Source organism: Haematobia irritans, chromosome 3, assembly GCF_050003625.1.
Source record: "Haematobia irritans isolate KBUSLIRL chromosome 3, ASM5000362v1, whole genome shotgun sequence".
Lineage (NCBI taxonomy): Eukaryota > Metazoa > Arthropoda > Insecta > Diptera > Muscidae > Haematobia > Haematobia irritans.
This window is the reverse complement of record NC_134399.1, coordinates 202,186,157-202,213,686: the sequence shown is the minus strand read 5'-3', so window position 1 is coordinate 202,213,686 and position 27,530 is coordinate 202,186,157. Positions and strand designations below refer to the sequence as shown.

The 27,530-nt window shown below is 33.4% G+C and overlaps 1 protein-coding gene across 1 annotated transcript; it reads right to left on the bottom strand.

The window, feature by feature from the left end:
- Positions 1-25: 25 nt before the first annotated feature.
- On the bottom strand, positions 26-19,205 carry LOC142231630 (nucleoside hydrolase). The gene is made up of 6 exons (XM_075302264.1): positions 18,858-19,205; positions 6,500-6,930; positions 1,477-1,656; positions 1,281-1,407; positions 735-877; positions 26-663 (listed from the first exon to the last, which is right to left on the bottom strand). The coding sequence occupies exons 2-6, from the start codon at positions 6,692-6,694 to the stop codon at positions 259-261; spliced, it is 1,050 nt and encodes a 349-aa protein (XP_075158379.1). The 5' UTR covers positions 6,695-6,930; positions 18,858-19,205; the 3' UTR covers positions 26-258.
- Between the last annotated feature and the right edge of the window lie 8,325 nt (positions 19,206-27,530).

Sequence of the window (27,530 nt, the reverse complement as noted above, 5' to 3'; positions counted from 1 at the left end):
CCCAAATAAATAAGAAATTTTCGAATTAGCTTTGTCCGAATACTTAGCATATATTTTATTTTGTAGATATAAACATCACTTAATAACTTATTGGCAATTGTCACAAAATATTTAATATCAAAAGTTTATCAGAGGTAAGTTTGTAAACCAGGGTCTATAAATTGATTGGTATAATCGTCGTCTAAAATCATTCAATTCAAAATATATACAAAACATAAAAATTATATATAATAACTAAACCGGTAATTTCCGTCACACTTAACATCCATTTTCCATTTTAGCAACATTTTCTTTTTCATCCTCCGTAAAGATAGTGGGTTTCAACTCTCTCAAACCGCAACCCCATTCGACGACATCTTTAAAGAATTCAGCATCAACCAATTCAAGGATACAAACATTTTTGGGATTCTTATCGACCTCTTGTAAATGATCCAAAACCATTTGTCCACGCGTATGACCAGTAAGATCCACAATACAATGCCAGGAACTTTGTTTGCGTACATATCGACTCTTGAAAAGGAAAGCTGCAACTAACATGGCATCACAAGGATTCCATCCTTTAAATCCTGGTTTTAAATACTGTTCAGCTTCAATGGAATTCAATAGTTCCACGGCGGGATTCTCCCTTGCTGCCAGAGGACCAAAATGTTCAAGACGCCATTTCTGCATAGGGAAGAGTTAAATCAATCGATCAATCAAACTTTGTTGGGGTCAATGGAGTCATTTGAACTTACAATACAAATGAAAAATTTATCTGCCATACATGGTTCCCATGGTAGGATTGTAATGGGACATTTTGATTTTGTCAAAACTATATGAGCTGCCTCTGGATCAGAATAAAAATTAAATTCAGCTGCACGAGTAAAATTACCAACACCTTAAAACAAAGAAACAGAGATATAATTTTTGAATAGATTTTTCAATTATTTTCCAAGTATTTGGTTTTCTTTTAGGATAGAATGACTTTAATACAAACTAGGTTATAATGGTTCTGAATCATGAATCAAATAAGCCAGTGAAAAGGATCGTCAGGGACATCTAAATACAGCGAAACATCTCAGAATTTTGTCCAGATTTGGGAGTTGTCCACAATTGTCTACTTTTAAGGGATGTTCGGTTTTCAGAGTGTCCATGTATGAGATGTTTCATTGAATTTTGTCCAGATTTGGGAGTTGTCCACAATTGTCTACTTTTAAGGGATGTTCGGTTTTCAGAGTGTCCATGTATGAGATGTTTCATTGTAATTCTTTAATCCGAGCCATATCTTTTATAATGATTACCTTGATGATTTCCTCCCATTATATAGATTTCTTTAACATATTCGGCAAAATCCCGTCCATACATAGAATAGCACAAACCAATATTTGTTAATGGACCCACAGCTATCACAGTTACTTGTTTGGGGTTCTATTGCGGAGAGGAGCACAATGATTAATAAAGATTAATGATAATAACATGGAGTACAAGTATTATTACCTCTATGCAAAACTGATGTATAGCAGCCACAGCATGTTCTCCTTCAACCATTTCCTGAACATCAATATCTTCATCTTGTGGCAAGATATCACCAAATCCATCTTTGCCATGAAACATTGTTCGTTTTTCATTGTCGAAAGGACGAAGTACGGGATCGGCAGCACCCAAAAAGATAGGAATCTAAAAAAAAAAATATTTTATTGTTAATGGTGGAAGTATAAATTTGCCAAATAAAGACTCGAACTCCACGTCCTATAAAGCGTATGAAGACATTTCTCTCAACTAGCAGTAAATACTCAAAAATATTTTTCCCGTAAATTGTTTGCTTACTCCCGACAAATCATCAATGCATGTGTGACTAACAATATGAAAACTTCTTCCAAACCAAATTCATCAGTTGCTGGTATTTTTATATTCCCTAGACTTGGGTAGTTCCGGATGAAACTAGTTCATTGGAACTAATCACTTTAAGGTACTACGGGAACTAGTTCCAGATCTTTTGATCTTTTAGCTCTCGTAAAAATTTTACAAGCAATGTAAACCTATTGGGAATTTCTAATAGAAAAAACTTACATGGCCTATGAAATGATTGGTTAGTTCCACCCACACCTTCACAACTCTTTGTATTTAACTAGAGGAGAGCTATATAACTAGTAAAGCGTCTTTGATTCCATCCGATTTTTCTAATTACAAATTTCCACGTCTTACACTGGAGGAAAGCCGTCCCTGTCGCGGTAAGTCTTCTTTTTCCCATTACACATTCCCACTCTTAGGTTAGGTTAGGTTAGGTTAGTGGCAGCCCGATTAAGTTTCAGGCTCACTTAGACTATTAAGTCCATTGTGATACCACATTTAACTAAAAGTACCTATTACATATGGGCACTTCTAGTTTTAACCACTGAACCTTCTCTTTTATTTTCTTTTGTTGAACCAACCAGACTGCACAAGAGGTGTTTAATTGATTCCTTTTCCTCCGCATCATGACAGTCATTATACTTCGCACCAATAGTTTTTGCAAATTCGCCTGACGTCTTGATAACACTAGCATAATCTTGATAACACACCCATATTAGGTGAATATTGTACTGCTCAGCCATCTCGTTGAGAGGTTTGCGGCAGTCGATGGCCGTTTTCGAGTAAAGAGTCCAAGGATTTTATTGCAGGTTGACTGTCTGTGTATATATGTTAATGCCAACAATTTTTGGAACATTACCTCTCAGCCAATTCGCCACCTCTTTTATTGCAAATATTTCAGCCTGAAAAACACTACAGTGATTAGGTAATCTTTTCGCTATTCGAAGTTCCAGATCTTTAGAATATACTCCGAAACACACTTGTCCATCCAATTTGGAGCCATCAGTATAGAAATCTATATATCTTTTATTCCCCGGGGTCTGTGTACACCACGCCTCACTGTTGGGAATTAGAGTTTCAAACTTTTTGTCGAAAAGTGGTTTCGCCAGAGTGTACTCCACTACGTTAAAGGGTGATACGGTCAAAATTTGGTCAATGGAAAACGCGTGTAAATCGGTGAAATCGTTTACTTAAAAAATTAAATTTCTTTTTCAAGTTCAAAATTCAGGAAAAATATTCAGTTAGGCTTTCGCTTTTCCAAACCCGAATTGCCGGGCCTCACGCTTGACACCTGCCATCAGATTTTGTACAGCCACCTTGTCCACCTTCTTCGTCGCAGAAAGCCAGATTGCCTTGAACTGCTGCTCGTCCTTAGCAGTTTTTTTTGGTCTTCTTTAGGTTCCGCTTGACAATAGCCCAGTATTTCTCAATTGGGCGGAGCTCTGGCGTGTTGGGAGGGTTCTTGTCCTTGGGAACCACCTGCACGTTGTTGGCGGTGTACCACTCCATGGCCTTTTTACCGTAATGGCAAGATGCCAAATCCGGCCAAAACAGTACGGAACAACCGTGTTTCTTCAGGAAAGGCAGCAGACGTTTATTCAAACACTCTTTCACGTAAATTTCTTGGTTGACAGTCCCGGAAGCTATGAAAATGCTGCTTTTCAAGCCACAGATACAGATGGGTTGCCAAACCAGATATTTCTTTGCGAACTTTGACAGTTTTATGTGCTTGAAAATATCTGCTACCTTTCCCCTTCCTTTTGCCGTATAAAACTCCTGTCCCGGAAGCTGCTTGTAGTCGGCTTTGACGTAGGTTTCGTCGTCCATTACCACGCAGTCAAACTTCGTCAGCATCGTCGTGTACAGCCTCCGGGATCGCGCTTTGGCCGTCGTATTATCGCGATTTAGAGTCACTACCTTCTTGTAAGTCGATAGTCCGGCTCGTTTTTTTGGCTCGATGCACGGTTGTAGACGATACACCCAACTTATTTGCGGCATCTCGGAGAGAGAGGTTAGGGTTTCGCTTGAAACTACCGGCAACTCTCTTTGTCGTCTCAGCGGCTTCCGGTTTTCGATTTCCCCCCGATCCAGACTTCCTGGCTGTCGACAAACGTTCCCCAAACACTTTAATTACATTTGTAACGGTTGATTTGACAACTTTTACCGATTTTGCCAGCTTTGCGTGCGAGTAGCTCGGATTTTCGCGATGCGCGAGCAAAATTTTGATACGCTGCTCTTCTTGCTTGGACGGCATTTTGACAACTGAAGAGTGAATTCCAAAATTAAATAAGGAGCAACATTCTACACACACACACCTTCAAAATGAGGGGTGTTCAGATTTTTTAAATGCAAAATTTAAAAAAATACGTCAAGTTTATAGTGACCAAATTTTGACCGTATTACCCTTTAGGCACATCTGGCATTATTTTGAGGACCGAACTGTGGCCGAACATTTTTTCCGACCACAGCGATAGCTCGCGCATACACATTTCCACTCTTATGCTGGAGGAAATCAATCTCTAGTTGTAAGTCTCCATTACACATTCCCCCTTCTTACACTTGAGAAGAGCCGACTCCCTAAGTCTTATTTTCCCATTACACATTATCCCCTCTTGCACTGCAAGGAAGCCGTCTCTATTGTCGTAAGCCTATTTTCCCCATTACACTGGAGGAAAGCCGTCTTCCTAATCGTAAGTCGTCTGTTACCATTACACAATGGAGGAGAGCCGTCTCTGTGGTCCTAAGTTTCTTTCCTTTCCCTTCACAATTTCCCCTTATACTGGAGGAGAGATGTCTCTCTAGTCGTGAATTTATTTTACTCTGCCTTGTCCTACATCTTTCACCCCTCTTACATTGGGGGAGAGCCGTCTCTCTAGTCGTAAGTCTCCTTTTCCCATTACACATTACCCCCTCTTACACATTCCCACTGTTATGCTGGAGGAAATCTGTCTCTAGTTGTAAGTGTCCATTACACATTCCCCCTTCTTACACTTGAGAAGAGCCGACTCCCTAAGTCTCCTTTTCCCATTACACATCATCCCCTCTTACACTGCAGGGAAACCGTCCCTATTGTCGTAAGTCTCTTTTCCCCATTACAGATTCACCCTTCTTATACTGGAGGAAAGCCGTCTCCCTAATCGTAAGTGGTCTGTTACCATTACACAATGGAGGAGAGCCGTCTCTATGGTCATAAGTTTCTTTCCTTTCCCTTCACAATTTCCCCTTATACTGGAGGAGAGATGTCCCTCTAGTCGTGAATTTATTTTACTCTGCCTTGTCCTACACCTTTCACCCCTCTTACATTGGGGGAGAGCCGTCTCTCTAGTCGTAAGTCTCCTTTTCTCATTACACATTCCCCCTTCTTACACTGGAGAAGAGCCGACTCCCTAATATTAAGACTATTTTTCCCATTAAATATTGCCCCCTCTTACATTGGAGGAGAGCCGTTTCTCTAGTCATAAGTCTCCTTTTCTCAATACACATTCCCCATTCTTACACTGGAGGAGAGCCGTCTCTATAGTCGTAAGCCTCTTATCCCCATTACACATTCACCCCTCTTATACTAGAGGAAAGCCGTCTCCCTAATCGTAAGTGGTATGTTCCTATTACACAATGGAGGAGAGTCGTCTCTTTAGTCGTAAATTTCTTTTCTTCCCCTACACAATTGCGCCTGGAGGAAATCTGGCTTTCTAGTCGTGAGTTTATTTTCCTCTCCCTTGCCCCCTTCTTCACTGGAGGAGAGCCGTCTCTCTAGTCGCAAGTCTCCTTTTCCCAATACACATTCCCCATTCTTACACTGGAGGAGAGCCGTCTCTATGTTATAGTCGTAAGCCTCTTTTCCCTATTACACATTCACCCCTCTTATACTAGAGGAAAACCGTCTCCCTAATCGTAAGTGGTACGTTCCTATTACACAATGGAGGAGAGCCGTCTCTATAGTCGTAAGTTTCTTTTCTTCCCCTACACAATTTCCCTTTATACTAGAGTAGAGCGGTCTTTTTGGTCGTGAGTTAAATTTCCCCTCCCTTACCTTACACCTTTCCCCCCTATTACACTGAAGGAGAGCTGTCTCTCTAGTCGTACGTTTCTTTCCCTCCCTTAGACTGGAGAAGAGCTTTCCTTACAGGTGTCATGCCTCAACATCGACGGTAAAACAAAATATGGATGGAAAACTTATGCTGTTGATTTTTGGTGGGACAAGCTAAGTGTGGTGTACTACGAGTGCTGCAATTGTGTAAAACTTTCACAGGAGCTCTGCATAGAACTCAATTGAGCCCGGCATTGTGTGATAAACGGCCAGAATATTTTGATAGGAACGACATGGTGATTTTGCAGCACCAAAATGTTCGGCCATATATTGCAAAACCCGTAAAAACTTATTGGGAAACATTACAATGGGAAGTCCTACCCCATCTGGCGTATAGCCCAGACATTTCTCTTTCTGATTACCACTTGTTGCTATCGATGACGTGTGACCTGATCATTTTCGGTTTTATGAGGTAGCCAAAAAGTGGGTCGACTCACGGATTGAATCGTTTTTCATCGCGGATAGTATGTTACCAGAAAGATAGGAATAAGTAATGGCTTCAATTAATCAGCCTGTTATAATTTTTTTTAAATAAATTTTCAAAAAATTGAAATATTTTTAATTTGCTCATTTCTAACTTACCTCATCTCTTCCACAGGCCTTCAAGATCCTTAGCATATTGTAGGCGGCATTGTGTAGAGTTGTATTGCCACTGCCACATATCGTTATGCCCAAAAGGACCAACTGTTTTTCAGCTTCTGCTTTCAGTAGCAATAACAATGCCCAGGCATCATCACTACCACCATCACAGTCAAATATCACATAATTTGAGCTCATGATTCGAAGGGTCTGCAAGTGCAAATTGCACACACACGCCGTTTTAGTTAAAAATCCTAAATGCCTCTTTGCGTACGAAGGGAAGATGAAATTCCATGGAATTTCTTTCCCTTATATTGACTGATGGTATTGAATTTCAGCTAATTTGGCCACAGGTAACAGTTTGATTAAATAGTATTTGCTATTGAAAAATAATTATCACAATGTGTCTTCAAGGCCATCTGCAAAAGCGATATCTGAAAAAGGGGAAACAGAAAATCAAATAAAATCATTCGTTCAGTCATTATCAAAGGCGGGAGAGCGCTTGATTGTAGGTTTATCGCCTATTATGTCATAAATAAATTTTAACGATAAGCGTAGTATAACATTCAAATTAGGGTAGTAGTATGTTAGCCTAGTGCAGGGTCGTCTTAGAATAAAGCCCCTGGTGTGCACAATACTATCGGAAAAAGAAAATGAATTTAAATAAGCGTTCAAAGTACAGTGAAAAAAATATTGTCGTGAGGTCAAAGATTTCATGTCTTTAAAATACGAATGCAAATTTTGCTTAGCATAGAAGACGCATTTCTCTAATATAAAGATTTTTTCCTTCTCCAAAAGTCGATAAACTTTTCAATGAAGTCGTATTGTCCTTATAATTACGTGATTTTACTTAAAAATGGGTATCATAACATGAAAGAAAAAATGTTTAGGCTAATGTCAACTTGACTTTAATAATTCAGAAAAATTCTTTGAATTTAATGAAATTGTCTTTAAATTTGTTGTCTTTTTGCATCTTCACTGCAAAGCAAAAAATCGTTCAAATATAGGACATGTTTTTCAACACTTTATTTTAAAGACGTTTTTTACTTGAAACATAGCATAATTTTTACTGGAAGTCGAGCCTTAATTTGGAAAATAAAGTTATTGTTAACTCGTTTTTAAAGAACTTTGATAGCATATGAAGGAAAACAGCTGAAAAAGCGAAAAATTCAAATTTGCTTCCTAGAAGCACGTACACAAAACCCAAATTTAAAAGAGAATTGTGTCTTAAAAGTATCCTTACTTGTATTCTCCGCTTCTTTGGCTCGGAATCAATACCAAAATTTTTAAAGTAAAGACAAAATCTTTGGAACCGGACATGCTTTTTTTTCAGTGTAAGCACTTATGGTCTTTTCTTTTCTGAAATCAAATGGTGATTCTTATAACGAAATTCTGTTATCGAAAACTAAGCATTTTTCTACACCCTCATAAAAAATCGCTTCTGTAACATATACTCCCAAACATATTTTGCTTCAAGCATATACATTTTTGGGTATTGCCCAAACATTTATATGTTTGATCTCTACCAATATATAATATGTTTGAAAGCATATTGGTCTAAACAATATATGTTTGGGTAGTCTAAGTTCCAAACATTTTGTATTTTTGCATCCAAATTCAATAATGTTGTCTTCCAAAAAACAATATGTTATTTTGTGAACATATAATATGTTTGGAAGCATTTTGCACCCAAAAATATGCTTAAAAAAATTCTCCCAAAAAAAATTGTGCTCAAAATTTTATTTATTTATTTATATATTTACAATCATAATGAATTATGAAAATAAACAGGTAATATAGGTGCTAACAACATAGGTTTTCGACCTGAATGCTCAAAATTTTGTTTCTGCCTAATTGTATATTCCCCCACATCTTTCTCACTTCCAAGACATTTTTTTAGTTCTTAGCACCTTTTTCTGTAATACAAACATTGTAGAAGAAATTATTCAATTTTTTTTATTTTAATTTTACCTTTTGCCGGACGGGGATTCGAACAGCGGACCACACAGTTTGTAAGGATCAAAGAAGTAGCTGACCAATTGCCCAAGGAAAAATAAAATGTAAATTTTGTAATAACAAGCAACAACCACCAACTTAATTCAATATCGCTCCCTGTTAAATAGCGCTCCAAGCTACTAAACACATATATGTTTATAGACTATTTCTAAATTAATATATGTTTGCATCCAAGCATATTATATTTAAAAACATTTTATGTCCCAAACATAATATGTTCTAACATATTAACATATATGTCCCAAACATGTTATGCTAGTTTATGAACATTATATGCTTGTACTCAAAAATATTGTGTTTAAAAATTTGTGTTCCAAACATATAATGTTTATAGCCAAACATATGAAAAACAGTCTTTTTCATCCGTGTACCAATGTATAGAAAATCTTGTCAAAATTTTATTTCTATAGAAACTTTTGTCAAGATTCTATGTCTATAGAATATTTTGTCAAAATTTTATTTCTATCCATTTTTTTTTCAAAATTCTATTTCTATAGACAATTTTATCAAAATTATATTCCAATAGAAAATTTTGTCAAAATTTTATTTCTATAACAAATTTTGTCATATTTAATGTTAGCCTGATACCGAAACAGGCAATTAACGTCCAAATGCATTATATCTAATTTTACAATTATTAATCGAGTTTTATGGACAGATTTAGATTAAGGACCATGATTAATAGATTCATTGAAAAGAAAACGCCAGATATGTTTTATTTCTATAGAAAATTTTGTCAAAATATCATTTCTATAGAAAATTTTGTCAAAATTTTATTTCTATAGGAAATTTTGCAAAATTTTATTTTTATAGAAAATTTTCTCAAAATTTCATTTTTTAATTTTATTTTAATAGGAAATTTTCTCAAACTTTTATTTCTATAGAAAATTTGGTCAAAATTTTATTTTTATAGAAAATTTTCTCATAAATTTATTTTTATAAAACATTTTGTCTAAATTTTATTTCTATAGAAAATTTTGTAAAAATTTATTTCTATAGAAAATTTTGTTAAGATTTTATTTCTATAGAAAATTTTGTCAAAATTATATTTCATTTTTTAATTTTATTTTAATAGGAAATTTTCTCAAACTTTTATTTCTATAGAAAATTTGGTCAAAATTTTATTTTTATAGAAAATTTTCTCATAAATTTATTTTTATAAAACATTTTGTCTAAATTTTATTTCTATAGAAAATTTTGTAACAATTTATTTCTATAGAAAATTTTGTCAAATTTATTTTTATAGAAAATTTTCTCAGAATTGTATTTCTATAGAAAATTTTGTCAAAATTTTATTTCTATAAAAAATTTTGTCTAAATTTTATTTCTATAGAAAATTTTGTCAAAATTTTGTTTCTATAGAAAATTTTATCAAAATTTTATTTTTATAGAAAATTTTCTCAAAATTGTATTCTATAGAAATTTTTGTCAAAATTTTATTTCTATAAAAAATTTTGTCAAAATTTAATTTCTATAGAAAATTTTCTCAAATTTATTTTTATAGAAAATTTTCTCAAAATTGTATTTCTACAGAAAATTTTGTCAAAATTTTATTTCTATAGAAAATTTTGTAAAAAATTTATTTCTATAGAAAACTTTGTAAAAATTTTGTTTCTATAGAAAATTTTGTCAAAATTTTATTTCTATAGAAAATTTTGTCAAAATTTTATTTATATAGAAAATTTTGTCAAAATTTTATTTTATAAAAAATGTTGTCAACATTTTATTTTTATAGAAAATTTTGTTAAGATTTTATTTCTATAGAAAACGTTGTAAAATTTTTGTTTCTATCGAATATTTTATTTCTATAGAAAAATTTTTTTTTAAATTTTATTTCTATAAAAATTTTTGTCAAAATTTTATTTCTATAAAAATTTTTGTCAAAATTTTATTTCTATAAAAAATTTTGTCAAAATTTATTTCTATAAAAAATTTTGTCAAAATTTTATTTCGTTTTGTTTTTCTATTGCTGGATTGTACTTCAATCATACGAGAGCGGTTCGGAAACTTCTTAGCCTATCAATGAAAGTGAATAGTTAGTTTTTCAAAAATATTTTTATTTTTCAATATAATCTCCTGAAACTTCAATGCACTTAGTTCAACGCTTTTCTAGCAATTCTATCCCTTGATTAAAATAGTTTTCCTCAAGGTCTTCAAAATAGTGGTTTACAACTGTAATTACATCTTCATTTGTGGTAAAACGCTTGCCAGCAAGGAATTTTTTTTTAAATTTAGGAACAAGTAAAAGACACTGGGAGCTAAATCAGGAGAATAAGGTGGGTGGTCAAGCAACTCGTACTTTAATTCGTTGGTTTTAGCCATTGTTAAAACACTCTTGTGCGCTGGTGCGTTTTCTTGATGAAAAATTATTTTTTTGTGTTGTAATCCAGGACGTTTTTCTCGAATTTGTACATTTAATTGATCCAAAAGGTTGCAATAGTACTCTGAATTTATTGTTTTACCCTTTTGCAGATAGTCAATCAATAAAATACCTTTGAAGTCCCAAAAAACCGTTGCCATAACCTTACCAGCCGATTGAATTGTTTTTGCTTTCTTTGGGGTACTTCCTCCAGCTTCAGTCCATTGCTTGGATTGTTCTTTTGTCTCTGGAAACGATGCTTAAAATCCATTTTATTTCGCTTAAAACGATCCAAACAAGCTTGAGAAATGTTCATTCTTATGCGTTATTGATCGACTGTTAACAAATGCGGCACCCATCTTGCAGAAAGATTTTTCATCTGTAGTTCTTCATGCAAAATTAAATGGACTCGATCATTTGAGATGCCCATGATATTAGCAATTTCACGCACTTTTATTCGTCGATCATTTAATACCATATCATGCACTTTGGCTACAATTTCCGTTGTTGTTGCTGTTTTTGGACGTCCACTACGTGGTTCATCTTCAATGCTTGTACGACCACGTTTAAATTCAGCAACCCAATTTTTTACTGTTGCATATAAGGGAGCACTTTCACCTAACACATTCACTATATCATTATGAATTTCTTGTCCCGATAAACCTTTTTTATGTAAATATTTAATGACAGCACGCATTTCTAATTTTTCCATTGTAAAAAAATTGCGGATGCATCTCTTTTGAAAACCTGTTTCTATATGGAGGTGTTGCCACATCGAAACAGAATTTAACATGTGTTCATAACAGAGATGGAAGTTTCCAAAACACTTACCTTTTTTCTGTTTTTGTGCTAGGCTAAGAAGTTTCCGAACTGCCCTCGTATTTGTTGTTTTGATCTCAGCTTAAAAACCATTGCGTTGACTAACCTACAAGAGTAGCTTAACCAACAGAGGAAAAGAATGTTTATCAAATTTATTTGGGCAAAGCCCTATAGACTACAAGATGGTTGGATGGACGCACGTTTCGGAATTACCACACTCCTCATGAGCATCCTCTATGTGCAGCAAAACTATCAACCAATTATCAGAATAAATTCGAGTAGTTCACTAAACCCAAAGTGAACCACACTTGAACCGACCGAAAAAAGGTTTAAGATTGTCGGATTTTGCCGAAATAAATCTTTGTACAAACATTTCTCTTTTCCTTTTATTTCTATATAAAATTTTGTCAAAATTTTATTTCTTGTCAAAATTGTATTTCTATAGAAAATTTTGTCAAAATTTTATTTCTATAGAAAATTTTGTCATAATTTTATTTCTAATGAAATTTTAAGTGTCATATGGCGATCACTTCGTTTTCAATGGCGACACTTCGTCTTCAATGGTGTTTATGGCTGAGTGTGCTAAGGCGATCTGTTATTGTGCCAACAAACCCAGGTTCACGCCTTGGTGGGAGCGAAAAAGTATTCCAAATTGTAAAAAATAGATAATAAGAAAATACTAAATACTTACTAAAAAATAATGATAAAAGCAAAAAGTCAAATTGGTGAAAAAATAGTTGTTTTAGTTTTTTTTTTTTTTTTTTTTGATTTCTCCATTCAAATGAACTCTCAATGCAAAACTTCTAAAGCAATGCAAAGGATCAAAAAGACGGAGGACTTCCGTCCTATGAAAAGCCCATGTAAAATTCATTGGATATGATCCAAGCGTGCACTACTTCCGGATCACAGATTGGGGATTCAAGCGACATTTTTGGAAGATCTTGCTGGGAAGTTATCTAACTTAAATATTCAAAAATATTGGCAGTAAGTACACGCAAAAAAATAATTCTTTCCTCCCAAACGAAATTTTAGACAAACAAAGTTCGTTTCTCATTTGCTTTTCGCTGTAAGGAAGTGTATTTGGAAGAAATGTATATACTTTTTGTGATAAACGTTTATTCTTTTCCAGGATGTAAAAACAATTTCATAAAGACTAGCTCAAAAAACAAAAACATTATTTTCTTGCTAATTGCATTGTCCCTCACATCTTTCTCACATCCACGAGGATTTTTAGTTCTTAACACCTTTTCCTGTAATACCAACAATGTAGAAGAAATTATACGATTTTATAAATTTTTAAAATTTTTTTTACCTTTCGCCTGGACGGAGAATCGAACCGCGGACCATGCCTGTTATGGTCATCAATAGATAAATATCAATATAAGTTATATTTATATAGCATAGCTTACGGCGCCCACGAACCGAATAAACAAAGTTTATTTAACAGAAACAAACATTTAGTTTGGCACCGTGGAGCAGTGGTAGCTACGTCCGACTCTCATGCCAAGGGTCGTAGGTTCGATCCCTGCTTCGGCCAAAGTTTTTTTTGCTTTAGTTTTTTTTTTTACATATATTCCAGATATATTCGGAAGATTCCGAAAAAATGTTCAACATTACATTGTACTATATTAAATTTTGAACTGTAAAATGTGTCTTATTAAAGACCTAAAGTCAGAAAAGAACAGTGTTTGATATAAACGAAATGGACTGCGTTGTTATTTCAAAAATAACTTTTTTTATTGAAAAAATAAAAATTTTGTAACGAACGAATTTTTTTGGTGATAAAAGTTTAAAATTTTCGAAGCAATTCAAAAAACTCTAACAAAAGAAAAACGTTTTTTTCTTTGCGTGTATGAGTAATTCAACAAAACCTTTGCAAGTAAAACCTTCCTGAATATTATAACCTAACTTGTCCCCTTTCCTTTACATTCATATGGTACGGCTTTCTCACTTCCCTTTATTGGCTCACTCATATAATAATTTAACACAAAAAAAAAAAAACATTTTATAACAATACTAAATTTTCACAATTTTACTTACACATACACACGTACTTTATTAAGAGTAAAGAAACTACACTGCAATGATGACGATAGTACACAAAAAAAAAACGTAATAAATGAATTAATATGTGAGGGAAGATTTCTGGAGGCGATTTTAGCTCAAGTCGTTGTCGTCAAGTAATATGACCATGAATTACATTTATAATCTGATAAGATTGTTAAAAAAAGTAAAAATAAGTTCAAAGGGTTAGAACAATTTGTAATCAAATAGTTTTACTATTTGTTTAATTATTGCCAATGCTTGGGTGAAGGTGCTGTCATAAAAACATAAACAGAACAGATCGTTCAGGAGGTCTTTACCTTTTTATTATAAAATGTCCAATAATCTTTAGTGAGCACTTTTATACCATGTTCTCAACAATAAGAATGATATTGTGACAATAATAGTTTAATAGTTTAATTTCCTCTAATCTATACATTGATGGCAATATGAAATCAAAGTCTCTATCTGTTAACATGGTACATTAAAAATAATTAGAATTTGTTGTATGGAAAATATCTTCTGTATCGGGTTACAATCCCTTGGGATATTTTTCCGCCAAAGTCACGTTAAAAATATAAATTAGTTTGAACGGATATTGGTTGTGACACGTACATATAGAGAAATGGATGTGTCATTTACATAACAAGAATTGATTATTGTATAGAATGGAACGTTTGAAAAAAAAAAAAACTATCTCAATATATGATTCGAAAATAAAATGGAAGGGCAACTATAGCGATAGGCCAAACTAAATGTTTGTTTCTGTTAAATAAACTTTGTTTATTCGGTTCGTGGGCGCCGCAAGCTATGCTATATAAATATAACTTATATGGATATTTATCTATTGATGACCATAACAGGTACATAGCTCAGTGGTTAGTGTGTTGGCTTACAATGTGCATGGTCCGCGGTTCGATTCTCCGTCCAGGCGAAAGGTAAAAAAGTTTAAAAATTTATAAAATCGTATAATTTCTTCTACATTGTTGGTATTACAGGAAAAGGTGTTAAGAACTAAAAATCCTCGTGGATGTGAGAAAGATGTGAGGGACAATGCAATTAGCAAGAAAATAATGTTTTTTTTTTTGAGCTAGTCTTTATGAAATTGTTTTTACATCCTGGAAAAGGATAAACGTTTATCACAAAAAGTATATACTTTTCTTCCAAATACACTTCCTTACAGCGAAAAGCAAATGAGAAACGAACTTTGTTTGTCTAAAATTTCGTTTGGGAGGAAAGAATTATTTTTTTGCGTGAACATATTGAAAGAAATAAAAAGTAATTCATATTGTTCTCGTATTCAACAAACGATTTTAAGGATTTTCTTTACACTAAGAATATTTTCGCACCCTTGTTTTAAGAAACTTATTAAAAATATCAATGCATCCAAAGTTTCATTAGTTAAATCCGATCTTATATCTTTGCCGATATAAGAAGCAGATGAGGAATAACTCTCATATTCGACACTAGTCGGCATTGCCCTATCTAGCCATTTTTAACCAGGGGGGCTATAGCCCCCCTATCTATACTACAGTAACAATATATAATGGAAAATCATATATAGGTTTTTCACATTCTAAATATAAATAGTTTCGATTTCTTTAAAAGTATTTCAATTTACCATAAATGTTAAATAAATATTAACTCAATTTATTAGGTATGAAATCTAAAGGTCGTTAACACTGAATGAAGACTCCAATTTATTAATAAAAAAAACCCTTAAAAACCACAATTTTAATAAATTGGGATTATTTTTTTTCGGGATCACTAAAATACCGGAATTTCGGGATATTCCGAATGTCATCCCTAACTATTAGTTAATCATTTATAATAATTCATCCCTCAGGTGAAAAGTCTTGTAATTTTATACGAGTATAAAATAGTTACTTTAATTTTCAAATTTTGAAAAAATTTTCTATAGAAATAAAATTTTGACGAAATTTTCTATAGAAATAACATTTTGACGAAATTTTCTATAGAAATAACATTTTGACAAATTTTGGCAAAATTTTCTCTAGATATAAAATTTTGACAATATTGTCTATAGAAATAAAATTTTGACGAAATTTTCTATAGAAATAACATTTTGACGAAATTTTCTATAGAAATAAAATTTTGACAAAATTTTCTATAGAAAAAAAATTTCGTTTTGTTTTGTTATTGTTGGTTTTGTTCTTTAATCAATGTTGTTGTTTTTGATTTCAGCTCAAAACTATGCATTGACTAAACTACAAACGAAAAAAGGTTTTACATGATAGCCGGCTTATGCCGAAATAAAGCCGTACAAACATATCTCTTTACCTTTGCCACCGTCAAATCATCGATTTGAGTGGAGTTGGCTGGGTTTATTTTGAGCGTGCTTCCTCTTTTTTCATTCGTTTTGTTGGTTATTATTGTTGGTTTTGTTCTTTAATCATGGTTCATTGTTGGGTTTAATGAACTGACTGAATTTATTCTGATAATTGGTTGATAGTTTTGCTGCAAGTAGAGCATGCTGATGAGGAATGTGGTAATTCCGAAACGTGCGTCCATCCAACCATCTTGCAGTTTATAGGGCTTTGCCCAAATAAATTTGACAAACATTCTTTTCCTCTGTTGGTTAAGCTACACTTGTAGTTTAGTCAATGCATGGTTTTAAGCTGAAATCAAAAACAACAAAAACGAAAGAAAATTTTGGCAAAATTTTCTCTATATATAAAATTTTTACAATATTTTCTATAGATATAAAATCTCGACAAAATTTTCTGTAGAAATACAATTTTATATAGAAATACAATTTTGACAAGAAATAAAATTTTTACTAAATTTTATATAGAAATAAAAGGAAAAGAGAAATGTTTGTACAAAGATTTATTTCGGCAAAATCCGATTATCTTAAACCTTTTTTTCGGTGGATTCAAGTGTGGTTCACTTTGGGTTTAGTGAGGTTGATAGTTTTGCTGCACATAGAGTATGCTGATGAGGAATGTGGTAATTCCGAAACAGCTGTACATCCAACCATCTTGCAGTCTATAGGGCTTTGCCCAAATAAATTCGACAAGCATACTTTTCCTCTGTTGGTTAAGCTACACTTGTAGTTTAGTCAATGCATGGTTTTTAGCTGAAATCAAAAACAACAACAACAACGAAAGAAAATTTTGGCAAAATTTTCTCTAGATATAAAATTTTGACAATATTTTCTATAGATATAAAATCTCGACAAAATTTTCTGTAGAAATTAAATTTTGAGAAAAATTACTTTAGAAACAAAATTTTGCCAACATTTTCTATACAAATAAAATCTTCACAAATTTGTAGAAGTAAAATTTTGACAAATATTTCTTTAGAAATAAAATTTTGACATTTTCTATAGAAATAAAATTTTTACAAAATTTTTCTAAAAAAAAAAATTTGACAAAATTTTCTATAGAAAAAAATTTTGACAACATTTTCTATAGAAATAATATTCTGAAAAAAATTGTTATAGAAATAAAGTTTTGAGAAAATTTTCTACTGTAATAAAATTTTGTGAACCATTTCTATAGAAATAAAATTTTGAGAAAATTTTCTATAGAAATAAAATTTTGAGAAAATTTTCTATAGAAATAAAATTTTGAGAAAAGTTGCCAGAGAAATACAATGTTGCAAAATAAGTTTTTATTTTAAATTTTTCTCAAAATTAGTATATATTTTTGGCACGAGTGACAACCGTGATTACTATATGTCCGAATTTACAGTATATTTCTGCTATCCGAATGAAAGCAATTTCGAACGAACGGTACACACTAGATGTGTGCACGTGACACGAACTATTCGTGACTCACGAAAATTTTCGTGATTCGTGCGTGAGTCACGCTCATGACAACAGCGTGAGTGTGCGTGATTAACAAACCAAAATGTCGTGCATGAGCGTGAGTCACGAAAATAATATCTTCGTGAGTGTGCGTGAGTATCGAATTACACTCACAAAAATATTCCTGCTCACCAATATAAAACGCTTAAGAGTTAAATTCAATTACAATTTTAGTGACACCTGGGATGTTAAGAGTTTAATAACACTCTCGATTGTAATAATGCTCATGTTTTCAGACACTTCGGTAAGGTAAATTAATGATAAAATTATTCGTGAGTCACGATATTTTTCGTGAGTCACGGTATTTTCGTGAGTCACGACGTTTTCGTGCGTGAGTACAAATTTTCTTTTCGTGAGTGTGCGTGAGTTTGATTTTTCAGTCGTGAGTGTGCGTGAGCGTGAGTAAACTATTAATCACGTGCACACCTCTAGTACACACATAGAAAAATTATTACCATACACGCTCAAATCGATACCGTACGTTATTGATTATTAGCCAACTCCGTAGGTACTATAATAATACCGGAAGGTACGAAGGTAGAATTTTCCCAAAATTCTGTGACCCATCGCAGACACACTCAAAATAAAATTTATTGTCTTCAATCACGAAATTAGTTGATCCAATTAATTTTTAAATGAAATGTCTTCAACCACAAAAATGATAGTATCAATTAAAAAATTAATTCAAAGTCAATTAAAAAATTAATTGATTCAATTAAAAAATTGATAATATTATTAATCATCATTCACAAAGAATGATGTTTGATTAAAGTAAAAAAATTGTTGAATCAATTAAATTTTTAATTGAATATTTTTTAAAACTCAATCAAGACTATACTGGCACATGCTGATATTAAACCATATCTTAGTTAGTTAGATCTAGTCTTTAACCAATAATGTCAATTTTTCTTCTATCCGATTTTGCAATGGAATCCAGTTAATCAGTGTCGATTTTGGGCACCCTAGATATGAGCATTATTGAACTAAATCTGCAGAAAGCTAAGCATTGTATTCAATTGAAAATTCGAATTATGCTTTATACTACAGTGAAACCTCTCAAACTTACATACTCTGAAAATATTAAACCTCTCAGAAGTGAGAAGTTTTGCTATATTATCACATTAAAAATAACCTGTCATAAGTGGACATCTGTCAAATGTTGAAAAAATGTAGGTTTTACTGTATTCCGAATGACTGTGTGAACTCTTCTAGTAGATGATTTTACTATTGTTCCACTGCTACTTCTAGATATTTTTGGAAGGAATTAGTATACACAAAACCGATTTACTTACCTTCGCAAATTTACAGCATATGATTTTCACAATAAATCCTTAGTAAACAAAACACAAAAAGAGGAAAGCGAAATAAATTTGTATAGCACTACACAACTTTGCCGGCGATATGTTTGTTATGCCTTCTTGTTAATAAATGTGAATTCTATGCAAATATATTTAATTTGAATTATATTATTCTTTTCTTTTTTGCTCGTTGTTTATATAGTTAATTTATTTACACTTCAAAAATTCACAGAATTCATATAGAAAATATAAACAAATTCTATTGGAAATAAATCCAAAGTTTATTCACCGACAGCGCGATTGGCCGACTAACCAAAGCAATGAACCACAAAAAACTCTTTTTCTCTCTTCTTCACAACTAAACGGCCCGTCTGACATACCAGCTGTTAAGGATGACGACAGCGAGAATGCTTCACAACAACAAAATATGGACAACTACAACAGAAGAAATAAAATAGAGAGAGAGTTCTATTGAGAAGTATGTAATAGCAATACAAAATAGTGATGGCAAAATTAAATGTATTGTACCTTTAATCACAAACTAAATATAAAGGGTGATTAAAATTTCAAAGGCCGATGTTGATTTTGAATAAAACACAAACTATTTAGGAAATTATTGTAATTTTATTTTATTATGATATATTGGTATTACTCAATTATGTATGGAACAAAATATCGGCCAAATGGGCGCCGCGACCTCGGTGGCACACCTTCATCCGATGGTCCAAATTTTCGATGACGCTGAGGCATAATGGAGGTTTTATGCCGTTAATGTGCCGAATTGTTGCTGGCTTATCGACGTACACCTTTTCTTTCAAATAATTCCAAAGAAAAAAGTCCAACGGTGTCAAATCACATGATCTTGGCGGCCAATTGACATCGCCATTACGTGAGATAACACGGCCATTGAATTTGTTGCGCACAAGAGCCATTGTTTCGTTAGCTGTGTGGCATGTGGCACCGTCCTGCTGAAACCCCATCTCGTCCACATCCATATCTTCCAATTCGGGCAATAAAAAGTCCGTTATCATCTCACGATAGCGAACACCATTCACTGTAACTGCCCGACCGGCCTCATTTTGGAAAAAATACGGCCCGATGATGCCGCCAGCCCATAAACCGCACCAAACAGGCACTCTTTGTGGGTGCATTGGTTTTTCGACAATAACTCTTGGATTCTCATTCGCCCAAATACGGCAATTCGGTTTATTGACGAATCCACTGAGGTGAAAATGTGCCTCATCACTGAAGATGATTTTCTTCGAAAATTGATCATCTAATGTTGCCATTTCTTGGAACCATTTAACACGTTGTTGGATTGTGTATCTCTCCATGGTTCAAATTGAATAAGACAGAAATATAGAAATGTCAAATAAAATTCGGAAAAAAAACTTGGCGTTTAGGTGTGGTTCACATTCAACATCGGCCCTTATAATATAACCACCCGTTATTTCGTTGAATAATGTATTTGGTATTAATTTTGAGCGTACACAAAAAAGCAAACATATTTGAGTTGAATTTCTCGTCCCCACGGTTTGACTATCAATTACACAGCAAAAAAATCAGCAAAATATTTATAATTAAAAAGTTGATTGAAGTTAGAAAATTTTCAATTAATAAATTAATTGATGTAATTAACTTTTTAATCAAGATAGAAAAAATTATTTAATTAAGCCAATGATTAAAAATTGTTAAAGTTTTAATTAAAATATTAATTGATACAATTAACTTTTTAATCAAACTCTGATAAATAACAGGTTGGCTGATAAGTCCCCGGTCTAACAAAGAAAAACACATTTTTTTGTCAAAATTCGTTTTTATTATTCAACACAGTTCCCTTCAAGAGCGATACAACGATTATAACGACCTTCCAATTTTTTGATACCATTTTGGTAGTACTCCTTCTGTTTTGCCTCAAAATAGGCCTCAGTTTCGGCGATCACCTCTTCATTGCAGCCAAATTTTTTCCATGCGAGCATCCTTTTGAGGTCTGAGAACAAGAAAAAGTCGCTGGGGGCCAGATCTGGAGAATACGGTGGGTGGGGAAGCAATTCGAAGCCCAATTCATGAATTTTTGCCATCGTTCTCAATGACTTGTGGCACGGTGTGTTGTCTTGGTGGAACAACACTTTTTTCTTCTTCATATGGGGCCGTTTTGTCGCGATTTCGACCTTCAAACGCTCCAATAACGCCATATAATAGTCACTGTTGATGGTTTTTCCCTTCTCAAGATAATCGATAAAAATTATTCCATGCGCATCCCAAAAAACAGAGGCCATTACTTTGCCAGCGGACTTTTGAGTCTTTCCATGCTTCGGAGACGGTTCACCGGTCGCTGTCCACTCAGCCGACCGTCGATTGGACTCAGGAGTGTAGTGATGGAGCCATGTTTCATACATTGTCACATATCGACGGAAAAACTCGTGTATTACGATTTAACAGCTGCAAACACCGCTCAGAATCATCAACACGTTGTTGTGGTTGGTCAAATGGGAGCTCGCGCGGCACCCATTTTGCACAGAGCTTCCGCATTTCCAAATATTGATGAATGATATGACCAATAATAATTGACTTGGAAAACTTAAAAACAATGTAAGCACGGCTTAAAGAGAGTATTGTTTGGGAGTTTTTTTTTTTCTTAATTTAATATGATGAACCGTTTTCAAGTTATTCTAATATATGTAGCGGAAATGCCTTAACGAACCAAGTGCAGATTTTGATTCAACGTCCCAAATAACCTTAAAAACAATATTCAGTTCTTAATCAATAGAACCATTGTTCCCTTATGTAATTAATTGAGAATTTGGCAAATTTGTAAAACCCTTTAAAAATACCTTACATGGAATTGAAAAATCCGAATTTTCTTCCTTGTTTTTTGATATTTCATAATTAAATCAAATCATGACCATTATAACCATACTGTAGATAAGTTTTACTATTTTTGAGAACCGCACGAATGTTTAGTTCCCGATTCCATGTTAAGCTCAATGACAAGGGACCTCCTTTTTATAGCCGAGTCCGAACGGCGTTCCACATTCCAGTGAAACCACTTAGAGAAGCTTTGAAACCCTCAGAAATGTCACCAGCATTACTGAGGTGGGATAATCCACCGCTGAAAAACTTTTTGGTGTTCGGTCGTAGCAGGAATCGAACCCACGACCTTGTGTATGCAAGGCAGGCATGCTAACCATTGTACCACGGTGGCTCCCATGAGGCACATTGACCAGGAGTGATTTTGTACCACTCATCCTTTATTATTTTCCATAATGATGCTTTGTTCACAGGTTTTCTGGCCAAAACGGTTCTTTTTATAACTCCCCACAAATTCTCGATTGGGTTTAAGTCCGGGCTTTGGGCCGGCCACTCCAGAGTTTTGATCCGATTGGCACTAATCTGGTCCTTTAGAACCCGTGAGCAGTGCTTTGGGTCGTTGTCCTGCTGGAAAATCCAAGCTAAGGTAAACAATCGGCGTAGTCCCCTACTAAAAGTTCCTCTAGAATATCCTTGTACATAATACCTGTCATTTTGCCGTCAATTCTAACAATTGGTCCTACGCCAGATGTATTGATGAGCATCCGTGTTTGACAGTTTTCTTAGTGCATATTGGGTTTTCCATCGTTTTCGAATTGCTTCTTTATGAATATGCATCGGCTGAAGAAGTTTTTCTTGGCTTTATACGAGGTAGGTTCTCAAATGTTCCATTTTTTATAATACTTTATTGCATTATTCACTTTTCCTCTTGAATAGTTTAAAATCTTAGTGATTTTTGCAATATTTTTATGTTTTTTATAACGCTCATACTATCTTCTTCTATCTTGAGCTTTTTTCTTGTCCATTTTTTAAAAAGTTTTTTTGTTTTAATATACAAATAACAAGGAATTGTGATTGAGTTTTATGGTTTAATTGTAATCTTTATCGCTTACGAGCGAAATAACTTAATTATATGAGCACCAATATATGACATTTGTTTAAGAATAATGCATCCACAACGCGAAGCACTCAATATATTTGTAATTCTTCATTATATTTTTATTAGACATAGCAACATTATAAATAGCACATAACAAGTGAGAAATAACCGTTACTATTTTGTTTTCTCTTTTCTTAAGTCGTTTTTGTGGGACTTAATTCTGTGAGCACAAGTGTACTTCATTTTTTCATCAAACAGTTTACTTTTATTCCCAAATGTGTAAAGACTTTCGACACAGAGCCCATTATTGTCTGCAGGTAAGTCATATTTATAGATGAGTTATATCGGTTATATAGATCCCTCATAAACTAATCTTGCGTTTTTTTTACTTTATTTTAATTTATTTAATTAAACATGAAACAAACATTTAACTATTTATTTTTTAATTATATGGCTAACAGTAGGTTTGACGTTCATTCTTATCATAATCACATATAAAAAAAGTAAAACTATAAGAAAATTGTAAAACATAAAATCCACTGCGATTTTTATTTGTTTAATATAAATGACCGAAAATTAGGTCGCAATTATATGCGATTGTCTTGAAATTTGAAATCTGAAATCGCAATTCTAGTCCAATTTACCGTTAACCCTCAAATTTCAACAATATTGACTCTGGGAAAGGTACTATTTATTTGTAACTTTCATATTTGTATTTTCCATCACTGACATAACGCTATAGCAATTTGCCTGAGCTTGTGAATAAGAGCGATTAGTTAAAAGTATCTGTGAGATTCAAATTGCTTGCCTGTGTGTGAGAGAGTATGTTTTTTTGTTTTTTGGAAAATAAGCCGGCAATTTTGTTTGGGTAAAGGAAAACAATAACAACATTTTAGCTTAGGTAGAAACCAAAGAGAGCTCGCGCCATTTATTTACAATTCGTTATTATTCTCTCTTTAAAGCGAATTCACTAATTGTTGTTGTTTGTTCTTAACCCTTATCGATACCCTTGGATTATTGATAGCACCAATTGCAGGTACAGATTTCTTAATTCACATAGTACATATATGGCGATTAGATTTGAAAGTCAAATTTTTGAATAGGCTGAAATGAAATAGATAATAAAGCAATATTTTATTAATTAATAATATTTTAATGTTATTATCAAAAGTGTAATAAAAAATTTACACGGGTAGAAAAAGACGGTGCGTGGCCATTACCGTTTGGTATTAATTGATTGATTCACGTTACCTTTTAATTTTGATACCACATTCTACCAAAGACCATTAATAAAGAAGACGTGAATTGGGCTTTGATAGTGTTAGGGCCAGTTTCTCAATGTCTTGTTATTTTTTATCGTGTCGATAAAACAGCTGATCCCATACAAAAATTGTACTAACCGGAGGTCTATCCACCGGTTAAAATTAATCGGAGGATGAGAAACTGGCCATTAGTAATAGAAAACGGAGATTAATATCATACTTGTTGGAAAAGCGCTCCGAACTTACTGGTTTGATGCAGACAATTTTTATTTAGCTATTTTCTCCAACATTTCACGCAAATTTCTGTGTCGGTTGCACTAAATTATTAATAAAATGTTTCACAAAGTGTTTTTGTTCGTTTAAGAGTTTAAAAAATTGCTAAAATAAGCGAATTAAGTTTTGTTACGAATGCAAAATGAAAAGAGAAACCGAAAAAAAGTTGCAACGTCTCATGGAACATGTATGATATTAATCTCCGTTTTTTCAAGATAAAGAGGAAGAGCAAGCTTATCTCACGTCTTCTTTATTAATGGTCTTTGCTTTCTACCAACTCATTTACATCCAGTATTGTTATGGTATTAACTATCACATCCCCGTAACCAGTGTTGCCAGTATTGGGGATATTTCCTCAATGGGGATATTTTTTTCTTGACTGTTAAAAACAAAGTTTTGACTAAAAATATACATGTTGACCGAACTCCCATTTTTATCTACATCTATATCTACAGCCACCGTGGTGCAATGGTTAGCATACCCGCCTTGCATACACAAAGTCGTGGGTTCGATTCCTGCTTCGATCGAACACCAACAAGTTTTTCAGCGGTGGATTATCCCACCTCAGTAATACTGGTGACATTTCTGAGGGTTTCAAAACTTCTCTAAGTGGTTTCACTGCAATGGGGAACGCCGTTCGGACTCGGCTATAAAAGGAGGTCCCTTGTCATTGAGCTTAACATGGACTCAGTGATAAAAGAGAAGTTCACCAATGTGGTATCACAATGGACTGAATAGTCTAAGTGAGCCTGATACATCGGGCTGCCACCTAACCTAACCTAACCTACACCCAAAAAAAAGTTTACTTGGATCCAAATATTTTGACCTTCCTTTAAGGATTTTGGTATTGATTCCGAGCCAAAGATGCGGCTTCTTTAAAATAAAGACATTTTTATGGACCTCCCTGGCTTTAAATCTAGGATCGATAAAATTAAAATTGGATACAAATCTCATTCATCGAATTTTTATTCACTGTTTGCGATATATTAATAATGGTATTCATGTACGAACAAATTCCAGTTTCAAAATCCAAATTATGCCAGGTACTTCAAAGTAAAAACTGTTTTCTTAATGCTAAAAAAACTTTAAAACAAAGATGCAAATCCTTAAAATAAGTCTTAGCCTATATTTGAAGCGTTTTTATCTTAAATTTAATAACTCAATATGTCAGTTGAGTTAAAGACGATTTCTTTAAATTAAAAATGTTTTTTCTTTATTTTAAGGAACATTTGCCTTACTTCAAAGATCTACAACTTCAACAGTGGGTCGCAAAATTTCAAGATTTGTGTCCTAAATTTAATGAAAAAAAATTTGATGCAAGGATTATAAACTTTCTTTTAATTAAAATGTCATTATTTTAAAGAATTTTGTCCTTAGCATTGCGTAAATTTCGAGTCCTAAAATTTAAGCTGCATAATCGTCCATATTAGGTCAATATTTTTTTCAGTGTAGAAAAAGATTTGTATGAGATAAAAATACGATGACTCCCATAATTAATGCTGATGAGGGCTTGTAGGTTAGGTTAGGTGGCAGCCCGATTTATCAGGCTCACTTAGACTATTCAGTCCATTGTGATACCATATTGGTGAACTTCTCTCTTATGAGGGCTTGTAACGGATGATATTTTGAGCACCCGTATCCTGGTCTTGTGTTTTAAATCTTCTCCATTTTGTAAATCGCAAACTGATATGACAAAAATTGCACAGTTTTCCAATTTTTAAATTATTGCGGTTTTTTACAGCAGAGCCTATTCCTTTACTTTAAACAAAAAATCTTGCCAGAAATTTACTTTGGATTTTTGTGGGGAATTTTAAATTAATTTGGGATTTTTGGGGGTGAAAGCGTCCTATTTTGAGGACAAGAGCCCGGAAAATTCTGGTAACATATGATATGTCGCCGTTGCTAAAAACTAAGTGGTCGCCTTAGTAGTTTAGTTTCTTCATATAAAGTAAATAGGCAATATTTCTTGGAAAAGATGGCGACTAAACTAAAAAACTAAATTTATGAATATAGCGAAGTATTGGTAATAATCATTATTAATGTTTACTAATTCGTACTAGATACATAAAAGACATACAAAAGCTTTCCAAATCTCACAACAGACATGCAGAACCTGCGATGGAACATAAAATTTAAAGAATAATTTTGCATGAAAAAATTATGAAGTGTATGTATGTATTAAATGCATTAAAGGAAAAAGTCTTTGTTATGTGTGTTTTATTAAACTAATATGTATTACAACAATAAATACCGGGTTTGTGTTAAACCCCATACACTGATAGAAAAAATTACGTTCCATAGTCGTGATCATGAACGCTGGTTGTTGTTTTGACAACGCATGGTGTCATTTTATCGTTGTCAGATTGATACCGCCTGTTCTCAGTTTGACACCACATGTGTGTTGATTCACTTTCATGAACGAATCTTTATGAAATGAGCACGCCGTGCATGATTTTTTCTATGCGTGTACCGTTTTGGTATTATTTGGTAATACCGCACTGTTTATATAGCAATAGGTATTATTTTTAGTACCTTATTGGTATTTTCATAATACCGTATGGTACTTTCATGCTTTGCGTACCGCCTGAACCGTTCGCAGAGAATAAAGCCGACCCATTTTTGTCGGCGGCGGCTAACACTAAATGTTTGCCTCCGGTGGTGGCTTGACGGTTAAGCCGATAAAAAATTATCTATTCGGCGTACCGCCTGCTCACCTAACCTAACCTAGGTATATGAAACTACATTTAAAATGCTAAATAAGTATAAAACTTGGAATAGTTTTTAGTTCCAAATATACGAAATCCCGCAACATTTTTTCCACTTGTATCACTTTGTATTTTAACTGATGATAATCATATTCTTTAAGGAATTTCCATAATAGACTTACTTGGAATACATATTCATTTGGTTTCTATTTGCTCGCACAATACTGTCCACGAAAAATGAATAGATGGAGCTTTTACTAAAATATAATCATCTTCATTTACAGCAATAAAAAATCAGATGTGTTGTCATCCAGCGGGGCAATGAAGAGATTAAATTCCATGAAAGGCAATTTGTGAGAAACGGATAATGTAATCACATTGTCAATCACGAAACTATCAAAATCGTGTATACACGCAAAAATTATTTTATGGGAAACGAAATTTTGGACCAACAAATTTATTTTTGTTGTTGAAGTTGGTTTCTTTAGGCTAACAAAACCAAACAAAAAATAGAAAA

Excerpts from the sequence above, each read along its gene's own strand:
- LOC142231630 (XM_075302264.1), bottom strand. The coding sequence starts at position 6,694 with ATGAGCTCAAATTATGTGATATTTGACTGTGATGGTGGTAGTGATGAT. Across the intron at positions 1,408-1,476 it reads TACATCAGTTTTGCATAGAG|AACCCCAAACAAGTAACTGT; the intron begins GTAATAATACTT and ends TCTCCGCAATAG. Across the intron at positions 878-1,280 it reads AATGGGAGGAAATCATCAAG|GTGTTGGTAATTTTACTCGT; the intron begins GTAATCATTATA and ends CTTTGTTTTAAG.